This window comes from Spermophilus citellus, assembly GCF_964194105.1.
Source record: "Spermophilus citellus genome assembly, chromosome: 5".
In the NCBI taxonomy this organism is placed as follows: domain Eukaryota; kingdom Metazoa; phylum Chordata; class Mammalia; order Rodentia; family Sciuridae; genus Spermophilus; species Spermophilus citellus.
The window spans coordinates 13,831,487-13,849,271 of record NC_138186.1 but is presented as its reverse complement, the minus strand read 5'-3'; the positions used below and the strand labels follow the sequence as shown (position 1 = coordinate 13,849,271).

Here is a 17,785-nt window from a genome sequence, read left to right as displayed (position 1 = left end):
GTCAGAGAACGGTTCTCTAAGCAAAATGGTCTTCTTCCTTTCTAAAATAAACTCAAGGCGGGGGGGGGGGGGGAAGAAAACCTACTCCTAGATGGACCACAATGGACATCTCTCAATTTTTAAAATATATACATTGGAGGAATAGAGTCAAAGAAAAATCCTACATAACACACACTACACACGGCATGGCATCTATATTCAGTGTTGCAATGTAAACAGAAGTACTTTCATAAGTGCCTTGACAAGGCTCCAAAAGATCATCCCCTGAGACGCTCGAGACGAGCTTGGATATGGGGAGACTCTGCAGGCAGGACAGAGAGACGTGCCAGGATAATGGAGCACAGAGGGATGTGCAGCAGTAGTCTCTATCTCTGGCTTTGACAGCCGGAGCGACAAGGAATCTATTCACACGTAGGCAGAAGCCAAGATCATTCGATCTTCTGCTCATACCTCTCCTGAATTCCTTGTCTTGCCACTTTATCACCTACTTCTTGGATCTCGCCCTTCACATCTGAGAGCTGTGCCTTCCCCTCTCGTGGGTCTTTGTATGAAGGCCCATCTGGCTCGCCCAGGGCTAAGCAGCCAGCCAAAGCAGGCAGTGGGCAGGCAGTGGGCAGGCAGCGTGCGCTGACATTCCTGGAAGCCTTTCAAAGGCTCTGACGATCTCATTCCTTGGCGTTAGTCACGTTTCCCAGCACACTGGCAGCCGTGACTGCGTGCCAGGCCCGCGGAGAAGTTGGGGAACATTGTAAATTCATCGCAGGCACTCGGAAAATTAAAAGTGGACCCTAGTGCTTCGTTAAATTGTTTGGATGCACTTAATGTCACCGTGGTGGGGATCCTTTATGGAAGAAAGGACTGCTGATGGACTGGGGCATTCTTGCAACTGGCTTTCGCAACATGTTTGTGGAATTCAGGCTGTTTTTTTGGACTTTTGTCCCCTTTTCTAAAAATGTGGACGTGATCCTTCAGCCTGGGACTTTTCATTTCTTTAAAACAGACGCACGTTAATCGTCTTCCCCGTACTGTGCCTGTAAGCTCAGGACTTGCATGTGAGCTTCTCAGCTGTGGAGCGGCCCTGGATTTGAGGGACCTGTCTGGTCAGTGGTTGGAAGGGATCCAATGCTACTACCGTCAGCCAAGCTCCTTTTAGCCAGCACAACTACTTAAGGAAGGGAGATAAAGCCACAGATGTCAGTCCCCAGGAGGCTCTGTGGTGGTCTTCAAGGAGAGGACTGAAATCCTTATGCTTTTCGAGGGCCAGGAATCCTGTGATCTAGACAGATGAGTTATAAGGGAATTTCAAGGGAAACCAAAGAGTCTGTGTTTCAGATGAAAGTTGTACTTGGTATATATTCCAGGAAACCCTGGGTTCCTTCTAACAATGAAAAGTTCTTATACAAAAAGATAAAATCAGGTCATATTCTATCCAAGTTTGTGGAACTATCCAAGAATGTGTCATAATTCTAAAATCTCCCCCTTTTTTTCTCTCTTTTCATCTTTAGGGTGTTTTATAATGAAAAAGAAAAGTCATCAGGTTACAGAGGACAAGAAGCTGATCCTTTGTACCAAATGATCTCGGGGAAGTGACTCCGCCAGTTAGGCTGTGATGACAGAGCCAGGAGGGAGCTGACCACTTACTGGGTCTCAGTCCCTTTCTCCTGGGCCCATTCAACCTCTGGGAATGGCTAAGAGAAGTCCCCTGATGAAATCAGGAGTAATGGAGCCCGGCCCAGTTGATCGCTGTAGGATTACAGAAGAGAAACAGAAGACAGCGGAAGGCAGAGTCCCACAGAACTAATCAGCATAATCAGCAGGAGGCTCACAGTAGAGTTGGGTCATTTCCAACCCCAGGGAACACCCTGAGGCACCCAGGAGAACACCAGACCTTGCTTGATTAGAGGCAGATAGAAACCCCTTGTGAGCGCTGATCTAGATGCTGTTTCCCATCCCTGTCCTTCCCTCCACCTGGTGAGCAGCATGCCCAGGTTTCAACAGGACATGGAGAGCCAGTCCTGGGGGAGCTTCAGAGCCCCCTGCTCTGTGCTAAGCTGGGCACTGTGGGTGAGTTCCCCTGACCCATGACTTCCCTCCAGTTTCCCCCTGCCTACAGAGATCAGGGTTTAGAGCTGTTGATGTCAGGGGCCCAGCACCGTCCTGACACCTGTCCATAGGCTGACAGACATCCTCAGCCCTGGCTGAGCAGGACTGGGCACAGTTTAACCTCCGTGCAAGGTTTAGAGAGCCCATGTCTGTGCCCAGCCACTCTCCAGCACAACAGGTGACAGCTGTGGAGACCTCAGAGACCAGCAGGGCCCAACATTTCTACTTCACAGGTGAAGACACAGGTCTGGGGAGCCAGTTCATCATTTGCCTGAAGTCACACTTTGGTGTCAGAAATGGAAACAGAACTGGATTCTAGAAGGCTTAGCTGTCTTAGTTGTGACTCCGTGTCCTAGCTGGGCTCCATTCCATTACAGATTCATCGAATCATTATTGATCTAATAGAGGGTTCTGAAAATGGCCAATTCTTTTCATGCCTATAGAATAAATGGATTCCTGGTTTGGGGATCCTGACTGTGTTTCTTAGGCTAATTATACCTCTCATTTATGTCTTGGTCATAGGTAGTGCCCATCTCATGGGTTTACTATGAGGATTTTTTTTGGGGCAGGGGTACTGGGGATTGAAGCTAGGGGCAGGTGCTTCACTACCGAACCAACTACCCAGCCCATTTTATTTTATTTTTTAAAAAATTGAGACAGGGTCTTGCTAAGTTGCTTAGGGCCTCACTCTGTTGCTGAGGCTGGCCTCAAACTTGTAATCCTTCTGCCTCAGCCTCCTGAGACTGGGGATTATGGGCATAGGCCACTGAACTGTGGCCTCAGGAACCTTATTTACCTCCTCTCAGTTCTCAATCAAAGGTTAGTCCTATCTCAGGGAGATATTTTATATATAAAATATAAGGAGGTGCAAGAAGTTAATGATTTTCCAAGTCACCTGGTAAGAAGGTCTGAGGACTGGGATAAGGAGGCTGCCTCCTGCCTCTAGGTCCTGAACTTGGACGGTTTATATATATATATAAAATATCTCCCTTAGATAGGACTATATTTCTCTTATTCCCCATTACATTTTGGAAGAACTATATCTCAAAGCAACATTTCTCTGAATTTATACCAAGTTCTGGTCACCTCTCCTGGTATATTTCTCTACAAATGGTAATAATGAAACCATGGGGTACCTTCAAAAGACCCTTGAAGACAAAATAATAATAGTAAAAATCATAAAATGATCTTACTTGATAAAATACGGATAAATGTCACCAGATTCCAGCAGAATACAATACATCCTTAGAAAGGAGGGAGAGCCACGTGTAAAGAGCTTGGTTTTTATGTGCTGTATTTGGTGTTGGAGCAAGAGTTCAGCACAAAGACAGAAGCCAGATTAAATTCAGCTGGAACACCCCTGATCAGATGTCATTCAAAAGTGACAGACTCCTAAGACGGTCAACCAAGAGTTAATTCTTCCAGCAAGGAGAACTGGAGGGATCCTTTTTTTTTTTTTAAGAGCGAAGATGTGATTGCTTGAGCCCAGAGAGTTAGAAGCTGATTATCTGAACATCTTAGAAAAACCCCAGAAAGGCGGTTTGTCTGTTCAAGAGCTACTCTTTCTCGACCCCCAGCTCCTTGGATGTTTATCTCCAGGGGAGGGAAGGTCAACACAGAAACAAATCGAGGAGAGATAAGACAGCCCAGTAACTCTACACCCAGCTGGAGGGAAGCCTCCAGAGACTGGCAGAAGTGGCCATTGCTGGGCGAAGCACCAAGACAGTTATGGCAGGGCACAGAGCCTGAAAGCTCCCACAGCTGGAGTCCAACTCTTTCTCTTTACAAACGAGAAGGGGGAGGTGCAAGAAGTTAATGATTTTCCAAGTCACCTGGCAAGAAGGTCTTGGGACTGGGATAAGGAGCCTGACCTCCTGCCTCTAGGTCCTGAACTTGGACGGTATGAAACAAAGCCAGTGGTCGTGCTTCAAAAGCTGAGGCTCTGACTCTGACTGGGACTGCCATTTAGGGTCCTAAGCACCATTTAAAGGAAGCCTACTTGTAGTGGCCTCTGGCAAGGATACCAACTCCAGTCCTTCTTGACACTCATGGGCCTTCCATGATGCCGCCTCCTGATTCTTCCTCCTCTCTTGACACTCACCTCCTTTTCTGTCACTAGTCCACTCTTCCCACTCCATCCCCCATCTCTTAGGTTGTCATGCTCCAAAGGGTTCCCTGGTTCTGAAATGAAATCTCCTCTATGGGATGGCATCTGAGCACACAGATTAATGCTCTATGCCCAATTGTCTAATGACCATCTTCATCTCTAACTCATCAAGTACAAAACCCCTTTTTCTCCTGCTTGACCTCTCTGAGGAGACAGCATGCACCCACCTGCTGAAGGTAGGGGCCCAAGGGTTGCAGAGTCTCTTCACAACCTGGAAGCCAATCAGCAGGCCCTGTGTCCCACCTCCCCAACCTCTCCTAGTTCAGGTCCTCAGCAACTCTCTAATTCTTTTTCTGGAAGTAGAGAAAATTGCTTCCCACCTGGTTCTCCTGCGTGTAACTCCTTTCTGCCTTAAAACCCAGAGTAGTTATCTTTCCAAAACCCAGCTGATTCCCTTCCGTTTCTCTATCTTTTTACAGGATAGCTTGTGTCATCCCCCTTCAAGGCTGTAAACCCCTGAAGTTCAGGGGTGCTAATTCCTTTTGCATTTCCAGAACTTCGGCCCTCTATCTGAAACCAAAAGCATACTCATTCAACGTTTGCTCAATGGAAATCCATTTTCTGGCCTCTGATATCCTGGTTCTCCACAGGAAGGGCAAAATTGCTTTTTTAGAGAATTCAGCAAGACATTTGGTTCAAAATTCTCAGATGGAACTGTTGGAAGGAAGACGAACCAAGCAGAAAGACAAATGGTATATCCAAGTCACTCAGGCCTGACAGCCAGAGAATATGGGAGACGGCAAGCAGGAAGGTGCCTGCCCCTCCCTATTTAAACAGGACAATGACGCAGATGGGAGCCTGACCCCCCTGAACCTGGTGTTCACAACTACTGAGCAAACAGGAAGGCCAAGAGGAACTGACCATCCCAGTGAGATGAAAATACAATGATCTCTTTAAAGAGTCTTTTCTCCCTGTAGCGTAGCAATCTGACAGAGCACCATTCAAACACTTTGCCAGAATGTCTGGGTTCTGCTGTCCCTGGTTCCCAAGCTGTGTCTGCGGAGGGGGAAGAAAATGCTTTGCAACTGGCCAGAACTGCCAGTACCAAGAACTCAGGTCACATGACAGCTGCTCCCCCTCCGCTCCCCAAACCCTCCCTGCCTGTCCCCACCCCCACTGCTATCAAAATGTCAAGAAAGCTTATTGCCAGGGAAATTATCTGCTTGTCCCAATATAGAGAGGTGTGACGTGTAATTTCCATGACCATTCATACTGCTCTTTGAAGAGAAATGAGACAATGGCTGGTGTGTCACTAAGACCGATAGCATCGTCAATGGCTGGCTTCCTCTGATTATTTTTTACTTTATTCTATATTTGTGCAGGAGATCTTGCCAAAGCCTCTGGGCTGCCACATTCTTCACAACATGACTTTCCTGCACACCCCCTCTCCCCCTCCCCCACCCTGCCTGAATTTCAGCCCTGGACTACGGTGGACTCACATGCGTGCCCCACAGGCACACAGAGGACAGACCCTGAGAAACTGACCCACTAAAGGAAATGGCCATTGTCAAGGAAATCAGTCCTAAAGGAAGTTGCTGGGGGGATGAACACCATCCAGGTCAGCCTCAGGGCACGCTGACAGGAGAAAGAAAGGCTCTTGGGCTTTTGTGGAACCTGACAAAAATCAGCTTTAGCTGGAGGACCAGGAGTTCATTTGGGCTATATTCCTCCTCTCCCTCCCATCATCTTTACCTCTGGGAGAGAAGGGGATGTGGGCTTTCCCCCAAAGAAGGCAACAGCCATTCTTAGAACACAGGATATCTGTAAGTGTCAGGATTTTGATTCTTGCAATACTTGGTTTACAGCTAGGTTCTGGAATGTTGAATTTTGGGGGGTGGTATCCTCTCGATGTTCCTACGTAGCAGACAAGAAACTTTCAAGTACAGGAATTAGAAGACAGAATATGATACAACCTGCATGTTTTCCGGGAATAGCCATCACCTGCATTTTGACATACTTTCCAGGGGGTGATCTGAATGAGCACACAGACAGGCAACAGCAGGCTCCTGCCAGGTCCCATGAGTTGAACTTCTGACTCTGGTGAGGCATGATCCACATTTCCCACAAAAGAGTCCTCTGGCACCTGGACTGAGTTTCAACCAATGATTTTTATTTTCAGGAAAATGGTTGCAGAGTTTAGATGAGGATCTTGGACCCTTCCTGAATCTTCATGTTATTCACTCTGCCCCACGCACTCAAGTTTTCTTAGATTCCCCAGCTTTGTGAACTTTAGTTACAACATTATCGTTTGAGCATTTCCTAGTGGGAGGTGCTTAAGATAGGTGATATTAGACCTCTGCCTTCCAAAGGTACCCTTTGACAAGGCATGAGACACCATGAATAATCTCTGCACTGTGGGGCAGCTCCCTGTGCGCGGTTGTGCATGGACTCCTGGGTTCAGGAATCTTAACATTCTTCCACTGGGACCTATTCCTATTTGGGGAGGAATCGCCTAGAACCCAGCATTATTGTGATAGCTCATATACCAAAGTGACATCACTTCTTGAGACCTGGTGGAAAGATTCAATGCTCATTGTAAATTTGAATATTTGAATCTCTGAAAGAAATTTCAGTCTGAGCAGATTGAGTAATATATGAATGAAAAGCATAGCTGCAAGATTAGAAAGTGTTTCCTCAAATGGCTCTTCTCTTTCCCTGCCTTTTAAGGCCTCAAGTTGGCAGGTAGGTGTGCAACTTCACAGCTAACTTTATTTCCTAACGCATGGTGGAGGATTGATGCTTGAGCAAAATAAATTATCTTCTCTTCACAAATCTGATGATCATAAGTTTTACATATGTGTGTGTGTGTGTGTGTGTGTGTGTGTGTGTGTGTATAGTTTAATTCTCTACTCATCTGTGGTCTTTGAGATTTACCTAAGCAGTTTCCAAGGATCTTAAAGAAGATGGAAGAGCACCTAGGTTTCTATGGGTATTAGAACTAGTTGACCAGAACTGACTAGAGTAGAATTTTAGAACAAGAAGAGACCATTCTAACCCTGTCTCTTTGTTTTGCAGCCCAAAGGGTCTTAGATTAGATTAGCAGCAGAGCCAGAGATAGCATCTGGTTCCCCTTCTCATCTCGGGTTTTTCTCCTCCTGGGCCAGAATGCCCTTCCTAAGACTCTTTTCCATCCTGGAATTTAGCACTGTTGCTATTAAGCCTTGGAATTTATAAGCATTTGTCCCAGGTTGCCTGGTTTTGATAACTTTCAGTATAGTACATTGGCAAAGGATCAAAAACACGGGGCAGGCACAAACTTTTTTCAGGGTTTTGTCCCCAGATAAATCTGACAGGCGCCATATAATGATGAAGGCCTGACACTCTGACACCCACTCACCCAAAAGATAGGCTTTATTAACAATAAAACAACCACCTGGATCCCAGCCAACGTTATAGTGCTGGCACCAGATCACATCTATCTGCCTGTCTAGACAAATCCCTCTAACATACAGGTACTCGGGGAAGAGAAATGAAAATTATGTTATAAAGGAGTAGGAGACTCCAATCTACTCTGTTATGGTATATTTCCAAAAATGATATCACTTCTCCAAAGTCAAAACTCACAAGTTATGACATCTAATAACGTATCTGAAAAAAGGAAAAGTTCTTTCTATTCTCACATTCCATGTGCTCTTCCCACACGGACGCAGGCAGCCCCCCCACCCCCCATGCCAACATGTGCACCTACTGGCAAGTGTTGTCTGTCTCCCAGGATTCAGCTGGTGAGACTGGGATGCCACCTTTGATGGAACGGTTTTAGATGTCACCTGACCTGGGTTTGGTGCCTGATTGCTAATATCCACCCACCCTGTGAGGTCCTCAAAGAGTTTTAAAACATGGATTCACACTCTTGGCTGAGGGGTGTGTATGTCACATTCTGTCAGCATTACTGCTGCTGAGCTGTCTCAAGGAAAATCCTTTAGAAGTTGTAGCTTCTCAGAAGAGAGGAGAGATGGCAGCAGCAAATGGAGCAGAAGAAAACCTCAGAGTGGAATTGTTCATGGCTAGGTGTACGGACAAGCTCCTACTTGTTATATGTCAGCTTAGGCGAATAAAACAACTTTCTTAAGAGCTAGTTCTCGATGTGTGTTCCAAGATTAGATGTATATGCAGAGAGAGAAGCCAGAGGAAGGCTTTGAGAACGTGTTACCTCAGAAATGGTTTGCGGGTTTTACACTTGGCCTTGGAAAGATCTTGTTCTTCTTAGTATTTTGTGGTATTCACGTGGACACATTGGGGCTAAGCCTGAAAGAGGAAGTTGCTTTTTGCTTGAGACCTGTTACCTTAAGTTCAACCTCAATCATAATAAAAATCTATGCTTCCATCACATAAAACCTGTAGGGCAATTATTTCTTTTAAGCAGAAGAAAGTAGGAGAAATTAGAACAGTGGTTCTCAGCCCATAGAGGGGATTTTGAACCACCAGGGGACAAAATGTTTGGAGACAGACGTGGTTTAGATGTCGCAGTGTGACTGTGTGTGGATGGTTGGGGCATCTAATGAAGAGACCCCTGGGATGCTGTTAAACATCCTACGCTGCATATGACAGCACCCCTCTTCACCTTCCCCCAAAGAATTATCCAGTCCTAACTGTCAATTGTGTTGAGGCTGAGAAACCCTGGATGGGAAGATGGGCCCTGGACTGAATTAGGAGAGTCTGGTCTCAGTCCTCACATTGCAAGACCAGTGGCAATGAAATGCCTGCCTTTTGCACCTCTGTTTCCCCATCTGAAAAGTGGGGACACTAAACATGTTCCTTATAAAATATCACAAGGAATCATGAAGTCATACAGGTGAAACACTCTGATTTCTTCAGAAGAAAGAGTCTCCATAAAATCAGAGCACAGTTATTATTCCTGCATTCTGATGAGCTCATGAAAAGGTGTCTTAAGAACCATATTCCTCCCTCTCAAAAAAAAAAAATAATAATTCCTCCGGGAAAAGAAAACAAACCAGAAATGATCTCATCATAATTGCACCTGCCACACCAAAAGGCAGACACAGTTCAGAGAAACAAAATTCCTTCCCTTCAGCGATGAACTAAGCTGCGTCTGTAATTAAGATCTTAATAAGGGAGGCAGGAGGCTTGAGCTGGACGCTGCGGGCTATGAGCAGGGAGCCACCTCGCCAGGTTTACAGCAAAAACAACTGAAATACAATCCCCTTCAGCACCTCGCACTCTCAGGTGTTCCAAACGTGTCCATATTTTAAAATGTGCTTGTTTTCATTTCTAAAGATGTCTATTTTTCTAAAGGAGAAATGAAAGGAGAAACTTAGTATTCACAAATAAATGTTATTTATGACTCTCTATTAAGAATCCACCTAAATCTACTTTTTTTTTTTTAAATACCCTTAGATAGTTTCCTGCAAAAGGCTGTCATAAGGGAGGTGGGATAATGCCTTTGGTGGTTGATTGATCTCTGGAGCAACTTATGTGGACCATCTATGGAGTGACCATGTATTCCTGAACTTTCTATGACGATCCCCAGTTTCAAATATCCTTTCCACTGTCAAGCCATATGTCCCATTGTTTGGTTTGTAAAACATGGATACCTTCCCAAAGAAATTACATATACTCTAAACAAAGACCAAGGATAGGCATGCAAGTAGGTTTCTTGCTTGTGGATTTGCCTTGGTTGAATTTAGGATCTGAGAGAAAGCAAGACAGGTAGTGGTAAGAGTCTGTGATCTGGGCGATGAATGTGTCTTCTGATTGACAAGATGATCTTTATAAGGAAATGAGATATATGTCCAGGGCCTGTGGGCCTCTGGGAGGTCATTAGGAAGTCCTGCCTTATAGTTAATGGGGTTATTAACAGAAATAAGATTTGGGGGCTGTAGTTCCATTTAAAGGCTCATCACATTGAGCTCTGAGCAAAGAGGATCTGAGATTCAAAGACCACTCCAGGAAGAGAGGGCTTTACGTTTTTGCTGTTGCTGTGCATTCATTGGTGCAATAATATGACAATATTGCTCATCCACAACTAGGAATGAGAACAGTGAAAATACTTGACAGATGATTGACATATCCTGACACTAAAGACGATGAACTCCAAGAAGGCTCCAGTGTCTCTACGTCCACGCAACTGCCGTTCCCTGTATGCTGACTTCACACATTATGATTATTTGGGGAGGGGGTGGTTGTTATGGGGGCAGAGAAACCCAGCTCATCATCAGTGGATCACAGAGCCTCAGGGATGGAAAAGTGCAGAGGAGCTGGGTGTTTCAACCACATCACCTGTGGGTTGAGGCGCTCCGTTGAGGGAAACAAGCCAACAACCATGAATCAATGAGATTCATACAGTGTTTGCTTTAACAAAAAGAAATTAGGAAAAATATTGTTGACACATCATACTTTCTACATCCATATTGCCTTAATACATGGAAAGGAGGTCGGACTCCATCTAAACCTTTTATGTGTTTTAGTTACTGCAACTTACCATTGAACTCCACAGACAACTCCTACTCATAAGAGTACAGAAAGGAATTAAAGTTAATTTCAAATGTAGCTAGCACAAATTTTTGTGGTTTGCAATGCTTGCACTTTTACATATTCATGGCGGCTCCATGTTTTCTTTTTCTGGTGAACATAAACATCAACATGTCACGTAAGGAACATTTTTGGTAACATCTTATAACTATTACCTTAACGTATTAGAAATAGCAGTAGCATTTGAATTTGCAAGACCAAGAAGATTTGCCAAGAAATGTGACACCTCTAAATCACTGCACCCAACCTTTGAATAAGGATCTCGAACCACCTACTTAGACACCATTTAAACACCATTAATGGCTGTGGGAAAAGGGGCTGTTTTTCTTTCTTTCTTTTTAAAATCAACTTGGATTCAGTAGTCCATGGTGGGGTTCAGGCATACATACTGGAAAAATTTTCAACTGGCAATTTTAGTATCTCATGATCAGCTGCCCCGACTCTTTGCCTCAGCCACGAGAAGGTGCTGTCACACAGCGCCAGCATCCATGCATTTTGGGGTGCCAGTTCCACCTTCATCACATGATATGCCTTGATCCACCTAGATTGCCTGTTTACTAAAGTACCTTCTGAAAAATTCACCCTTTCCAGCTGGGGACCTGGAAAGGGTAAGGGCCACCAATAAGGCCACTGATCTTAAAATGGAGATTCCTCAGGAGGAGTCTGCAGCCAGGCTGCGGTGTTCCCCCAGCCAGGCGGGTGCTCGTTAGCCAGTAAGAATCACCACAGGGAGATGACTGGAATGCTCAGAATAAATAAGATGCAAGGGGACGGGGTTGACGAAATATAAACAGGGCTTTTGGGTTTTTGTCTTCTTTCCAGGCTCCTGCTCCTCGCCATCATCTATTGCCTAGGAAACCGGCAGCTATACTCTGGCATTTTAAGTTGGAAATATTGTATTTCTTCCCAACGGCCCTGCTGCATTTGTCTTGGCAGGGAGGCCCGGTAATTAAGGCTATATGTTACTGCAGAGGAGAGCAGAGCTCCAGGACGCTGGCATTCCAAACCAATTTGTCTAGGTTTCTTTCTAACCCTAAAGTGATCTAAAAATAGAGATTTGAGACCTCTTGCTTTACATTGACATCACTCTGACTGTAGTAGGATGAGGGCAGAGTTCATCCTGAATTTCTCATGCTCCTCCCAACTCACCCTTCTGGGATCGGATCCTACCTTTGGTTTTCTAAAACTGCTGACTTTCTCTTTTCCTCGCTGATATTTTTGTCATGGTAAACAATTCTAGTGAAGGCTCCCTCTGAAACTTGTAGCTGTATCACACTTCCATATTTATGTGCCTGCATGTCTGGATACCTGCAGGATCAGCTTCTGCTAACCTTCACCTTGACCATGAAAAACTGCTGTCACACGCCATCACTATTCATTGGTGTGTGTAGCTTATAATATCACATAAAAGCTGCCATTTGTCAAATGCCTACTAGGTACCAGAAACTGTTACATATTAAATATCTAATAAGACAGACATCATTCCTCCTATCTTTTTAGTAAGGAAATGGAGGTCTAAAGTAGCTTGCTGAAAATGGTATTGTTGGAAAGAAACAAAAGTGGGATTCGAAACACAACCCTTGTTCTTTCAACTGGGTCACACAGTGTTAAGACCCTTTGAAGTGGCTATTTAACTGGCTATTGTATATAGACTTTATGCAATTCAGCAGTGAATTTTCTGAGTACCTATTATGTGCAAGGTCCTGTAATTTCAGAACTTTATCAATGAAGAAACCAAATCAACAGTATATTAGGAAGTGGGACCATGTGCCATGGGTATACTGCGAGGCCCCACACGGGGTATCTGCCTTTCCATGATACACATCCAGGCCTGGGGACACTCAACAATCTTCAAGATTACTACAATCTACAAGATCACTACCCAAGCCTAGTGACTGGGATGTGGATATAACCCTGCCACCAACTCCATACCACCCTTTCAACCTTTACGGAGCATCTATTGTCCAAGGAGAGCTGGGCTGGCTGGCATCGCCAGCTTACCCAATGCTGGGAACCGTGGTATGTATTTTACATTTACTTATTATCCCAGGCTTTAGAAAAATAGGAAGAAGTTGTTCCTGCTTTCCCTGTTCTACAGATAAAACTGAGGCTGTCCACCTAACTTGCCCAAGGTCACAGAGCTGTAAGCCACAAGAAACAAACACCCTCTGCAAAGTCCACAATTCATCTTGTCTCTAGCAGAAGAGCAGATAAAACCAAGTCCCTGCCCCTTTGAGGCTTAAGCAATCCTAGATCAAACTTCAAATTCAAGGACTTGTGCATCAGTCTGCCTCTACATACAATTAAAGGATGGCTCTCTTGTATACAATGTGGAGTATTTAAAATTGGACAGTCCAGGAGGCAACCTGAGTAGTTACAGGTTATCATGGAGGTAGCAATTTGATGAAAGGGGTTAATAAGTAAGGTATTGCTAACAGAGTAGGGCAAAGGTAAAAAACATAAAGCCTATTTAAGGGATTATATAGCACAATCCAGGAGACAAAGGTGCAGGCTTTTGATTGCTTTATAGAGGGGATAGATGAGGAGACATTTTTAGAAGGAAGTGACAAACCATTCAAAGTCACGTACACACAGGTTCAGGGGCCAACTTATGGAAACAGTGTGGGAACAGGATTTCCCATAGCAGAGTCCAAGAAGAGGGCAAAATGAGGGCCACAGGAGGTGCAGAAAGGGCCTCATATCCATGTGAGTGGGGAGGTGAGTCTTGCACAAGTCTGGTATAAGAGAAGCACAGGAAAATCTTGATGGAGAAAACGAGATGGAGGGAATTGGCAAAGGAACTTGAAAAGTGGAGGAGTTTTTTTGTAGAGGAATGGAGGTGGGGGACAACAGGAAGCCACTGAAAAAATTCTGGGAACAGAACTGAAGTATATTCCAGCAAGAAAAGGATGCTAAAGGAATTCTTGGTATGTGACACACTGCAACATGCTAAATTTGGTATTACCAGAACACCTACAGTTCTACAAAGACTTTTGTCTCTACGTAAGTCATTTAGCTTTGAAAAAGGGGTTTGCTAAGTAAATAAATACAACAATAATGAGGTTAATATTTTTCAAAATGTTTTCTTGTGCTTTTAAATGCATTGATCTCATATGAGATTTTAAAAGACGGGGGAGGGAGGAAAGAGTGCCACATTTGGATTGAGTGCTATAAAACATTTAGAGAAAAACAGAGAATTTAAAGTCAAGCTATCAAAGTGAAGAAAAGAACCGAGAATTCAAGGGGATGTGAATGATCCTGTTGGGTACATTAAAGATTCTGTATCATTTTTTCCTCAGGCTAGCTTGAGAAAATAAAAATAACGTCACAGTTTCCCTCAAAAGCTTTTCACTGCACACATTTTCTCCTTTCCTTGACCTACTTGGCCCCCATTCAACCAGAACGCAAGAATCTGAATTTCAGATTGTAGCTTTCTTAATTGTACTGTAAACTCCATCTGTACTTTTTCTTCAGTAAAAAATGTTTAAGAATAAACTTGCTGCATGACAGACTAGATAAATAATTTACAATTTACTGCAGGCACGTAAGGGCTCAGAAATTTGGCAAAGCACAAATCTGTTTAGGCTTTAGACTTCAGGCATGCTAGCCTCCTGCGCACCTTCCAGGCCTGGGCACTTGTGGGCGGGGCCTCAGGGCCGGCCTGCATGGAGTGGGCGGGGCCTCAGGGCCGGCCTGCATGGAGTGGGCGGGGCCTCAGGGCCTTCCTGGATGTTGGTATCTTAAGAACAAAACAAGTGAATGTTGGTTGCTTACTAGATCCCTGAAGTGGCCAAACCAGATCATCTGGTTAACAACAGCAAAACACCTTTTAGGGCCTTATGTATAAATCTCTCAATGAACATTTTTAAGTCTGTGCTAAATTTATAGTTGATAGAGCAACATAGCGTTTAAGAGATAATATCTGACTCTTGGATTTTACAATCTAATAATTATCTGGGCTTACTACCTAAATCGCTCAAATTAATTAGCTGCCAAGCATGCATTTCATTCTGTTTTGTAGAGTTACTGTCTGAAAAAATAAAATAGGAATACTAGGGATGAAATAATCTTGAACTTGATGTTTTAGGGAGGCCAAAGATGATTCTTTTTCTTTCTCTTAATAGTGGTTAAATCATGAGTTCTGAAGCCAGATTGCCACAGTTCAAACCCAATGCCCACAATCTCTGTGCCACTGGATGAATTACTTAGCCTCTCTGTGCCACAATTTCCACATTTAAAGTGCATGTAAAAAGAATACTTCATGGAGTTATGGGAAGAGTTAAATATGACAATCTCTCTAGTTCTAGTGTGAACTAGAGAGAAATGGGCTTAAATAAAAATTACGTAGTTTTATCATTTGGCAGAGTATTTAACGTGGGTAAGAACCAGCAAAGGCTCCAGGGTTCTCCATGACAGCCAGTTGCAATTTACATCATCAATCACCATGGTCTTTTCTTTTCGTAAAGAGTAAAGGTAAACATGATGAGGTCACTGAATAAAAGTAACTTTAGACTTTGTCACTTTTGTCACCTTCTAGATTACAGCACTTGAAATTAATTTCAGCCATTTAACTTTCCAATAATACAAGAACACACTTTCTCACTTTCTGCAAGCCCATTTTTATTCAGCGTCAGGGAGGTAAGAGTCAAAAATCATTGCAGGCTGAAGAACATGTAGTCCTATCACCACTCTAAGTAAGGAAACTCTGGAAAGACGGAGTAAAGCAGTTCAAGAAAGAGACTTTTCTTCGAGGTAGAAGGGTTCATTTCTGATTGCACCCTGAAGTCAAATATTAGTAGTCCTTAGGATCATCCTCTGATCTTCCCTACTGATGCAGATAATGGAAAGTTAATAGTACCAGGAAAACTGACACCTGTGTCTTCAGACAGTTGTAACCTTTTCAAGAACTGTAACTCAGGCATCATAGTAAAGACATTTTAGCATTTACATTTAGAGCTTTTGAACAAGATTTACAGCCACTGAACAAAAGATTTATCACCAAGGTTAGCCAGTGCTATTAGCTAGTGCAAGTATTTACAACCTTACATCAAAAAAGGATGGACCAGAAGCTAAATAATTCTGAAACAAAGCAAAACAACCCCCAGCTAACATAATCCAGAAGATCAGCTAATCCAAACTGTCAATCCACATGCATAGCCACCTTAATAAAATTCATTTTAATAATAGCACTTTTGTTTAAAAGCATAGGACTCATGTCTATTCATCACTCAAAAAAAAAAAAAAAGAAAGAAAAAAAAAGAATTTATACCCAATTCATTGAAATCTGCTGCTACTGTATTGAGTTCCCTGGAAGTTGCTTGCCTCCTTAGAAGGGATATGCTGAGCAAGTCCTTTTTTTTTTTTTTTTTTTGCCAAGAATGAACACACGGTGCCAATACCCTGGAAAATCATGCCTGGAACTATTAGACTATGACACTCTGTAAATTTCAGACACAATAAGCTGGTTAGAGTCTCCATACTTGGGGCCCATTCAACATCACCCCCAAAATGTTCTTGAGAAATGACTAATGCTCATTTATTCTTACATCCAATACCATCTAAGGATGTCAGAATGCTCCATCATCAGTCATATAATAGTATCTGGGCTTTTAGTTTCTGCCACCAGAAGTAAGTATGGCAAACTGCTTCTCAGATCAAATGCTTAAGGCAAAGGCTGAAAAAAAATCTTGCTTTAAGAGCCCGTGGAAGAGGCTCAGCAGTTCTGATTCCTCTTACTAGGGCTCCCCAGGGCAGCGGAGGCCAGGCCTCCGGGAGTTGCTGAGACTTGAGCTAATGCGTGCTGCCATTCAGCTAGACACCCTCTAGTCTACAGCGGCTGCTGGCAAGCGGCTCTGTCTAACTACTCACACGTCATTTCCCCCGCAACTTTCACAGCGGCTAGACTGGGGTGGACGGTGCCCTCCCGGCGTAGGTCTCAAAGACCGAGTGTCTACTCGCTTGCCCACCTGCGTGGCCGAGACCCAGCTCAGAACCCTCCCAGGCAGGGATGGGGTCTGGGCAGAGGAGCTGTCACGGGGAGAATCGTGCACACACATTCAGGCAGAGCCTCCAGCTTCCAAAAGAAACGTGATGTAAACAGGAACTCTTACCTTATACTTCATTTCGGCCGCGTTGAGTGGAGCCCTTTTCCTACACTAGTCAGACAGCAGTAAGCCTCGGAGTATCCGCCCCTCCATTGAGCGCAGTGCTAAATAGAAGCGAGAAGGATCCCCGCGGAGACTCGCTGCGCGCCTTCCCCGGCGTCTGAGCGCACTGTTTTGATTGAGGCAGGCCCATCACAGGCTTCATTTGCATGCCGTCCCACCATTGGTTGGTGGAGGAAGGTATCGCCTATGCCCCGCCTACCTCTTTAACTTGTGGAAAAACTCCTACAAAGACCTTGTAATGTGATCATTTCTTTTTACATTATCAAAGAGGGTGGAGAATAAAACAGAAAGTGGGGGACCGTCCTGAACTTCGGCATCTCTCTCCATATACGAAATGAAAAATTTAAAAAAAAAAAAAAAAGGGAAAGAAAGAGGAAACCAGGGAATGGGGGAATCCATTCCTTTTAAGATTAACCTAAAATTTGAAGAATCCGAATTCACAAAGCGGTCTGACAGTCGCGCTTCCTGTGACCTAGCAACTAGTTCATAAACCCATTTCATTTCAAAGCCATTCACCTCGCAATCTCTACATGAAACGAACTCTGGGAACAAAAGGTTTTCTGTCTCCAGGCCCCTTTACTAACCACCCCTGCTGATATCGCTGTCTCTTTCTCTTTTCCCTCCCCCTCCCTTCCTTTTCTGTGGCTGTTTGCTTTTTTTGTTCTTTTCAATGTTCAAAGTACTTTGCAACGTCAGTCTGCAAGGAGCCGCCGGAATACAATTCTCCCTCAGTGAGAAGGAACTCCTTAGCACAGGCACTGGCGTGGGGGGGGGGGGGGTCCCTGGACAGCTTCTCATCAGGCCTTCCAGAGTTGAGTGTCAGACACATTCAGCGACCTTCCCTGTCTTGGCAGAGGAT

General features: G+C 44.2%; 1 protein-coding gene across 2 annotated transcripts in view; it reads right to left on the bottom strand.

The window, feature by feature from the left end:
* Positions 1-17,020, bottom strand: part of NEDD9 (neural precursor cell expressed, developmentally down-regulated 9) — a 46,656-nt gene extending 29,636 nt beyond the window's left edge. For both annotated transcript variants that reach the window (XM_081296322.1, XM_081296323.1), the window contains exon 1: positions 16,870-17,020. In XM_081296322.1, coding sequence (XP_081152448.1) covers positions 16,870-16,881 — 12 coding nt within the window. In that variant the 5' untranslated portion in view covers positions 16,882-17,020. The remainder of the gene's footprint in view (positions 1-16,869) is intronic.
* Positions 17,021-17,785: the final 765 nt, after the last annotated feature.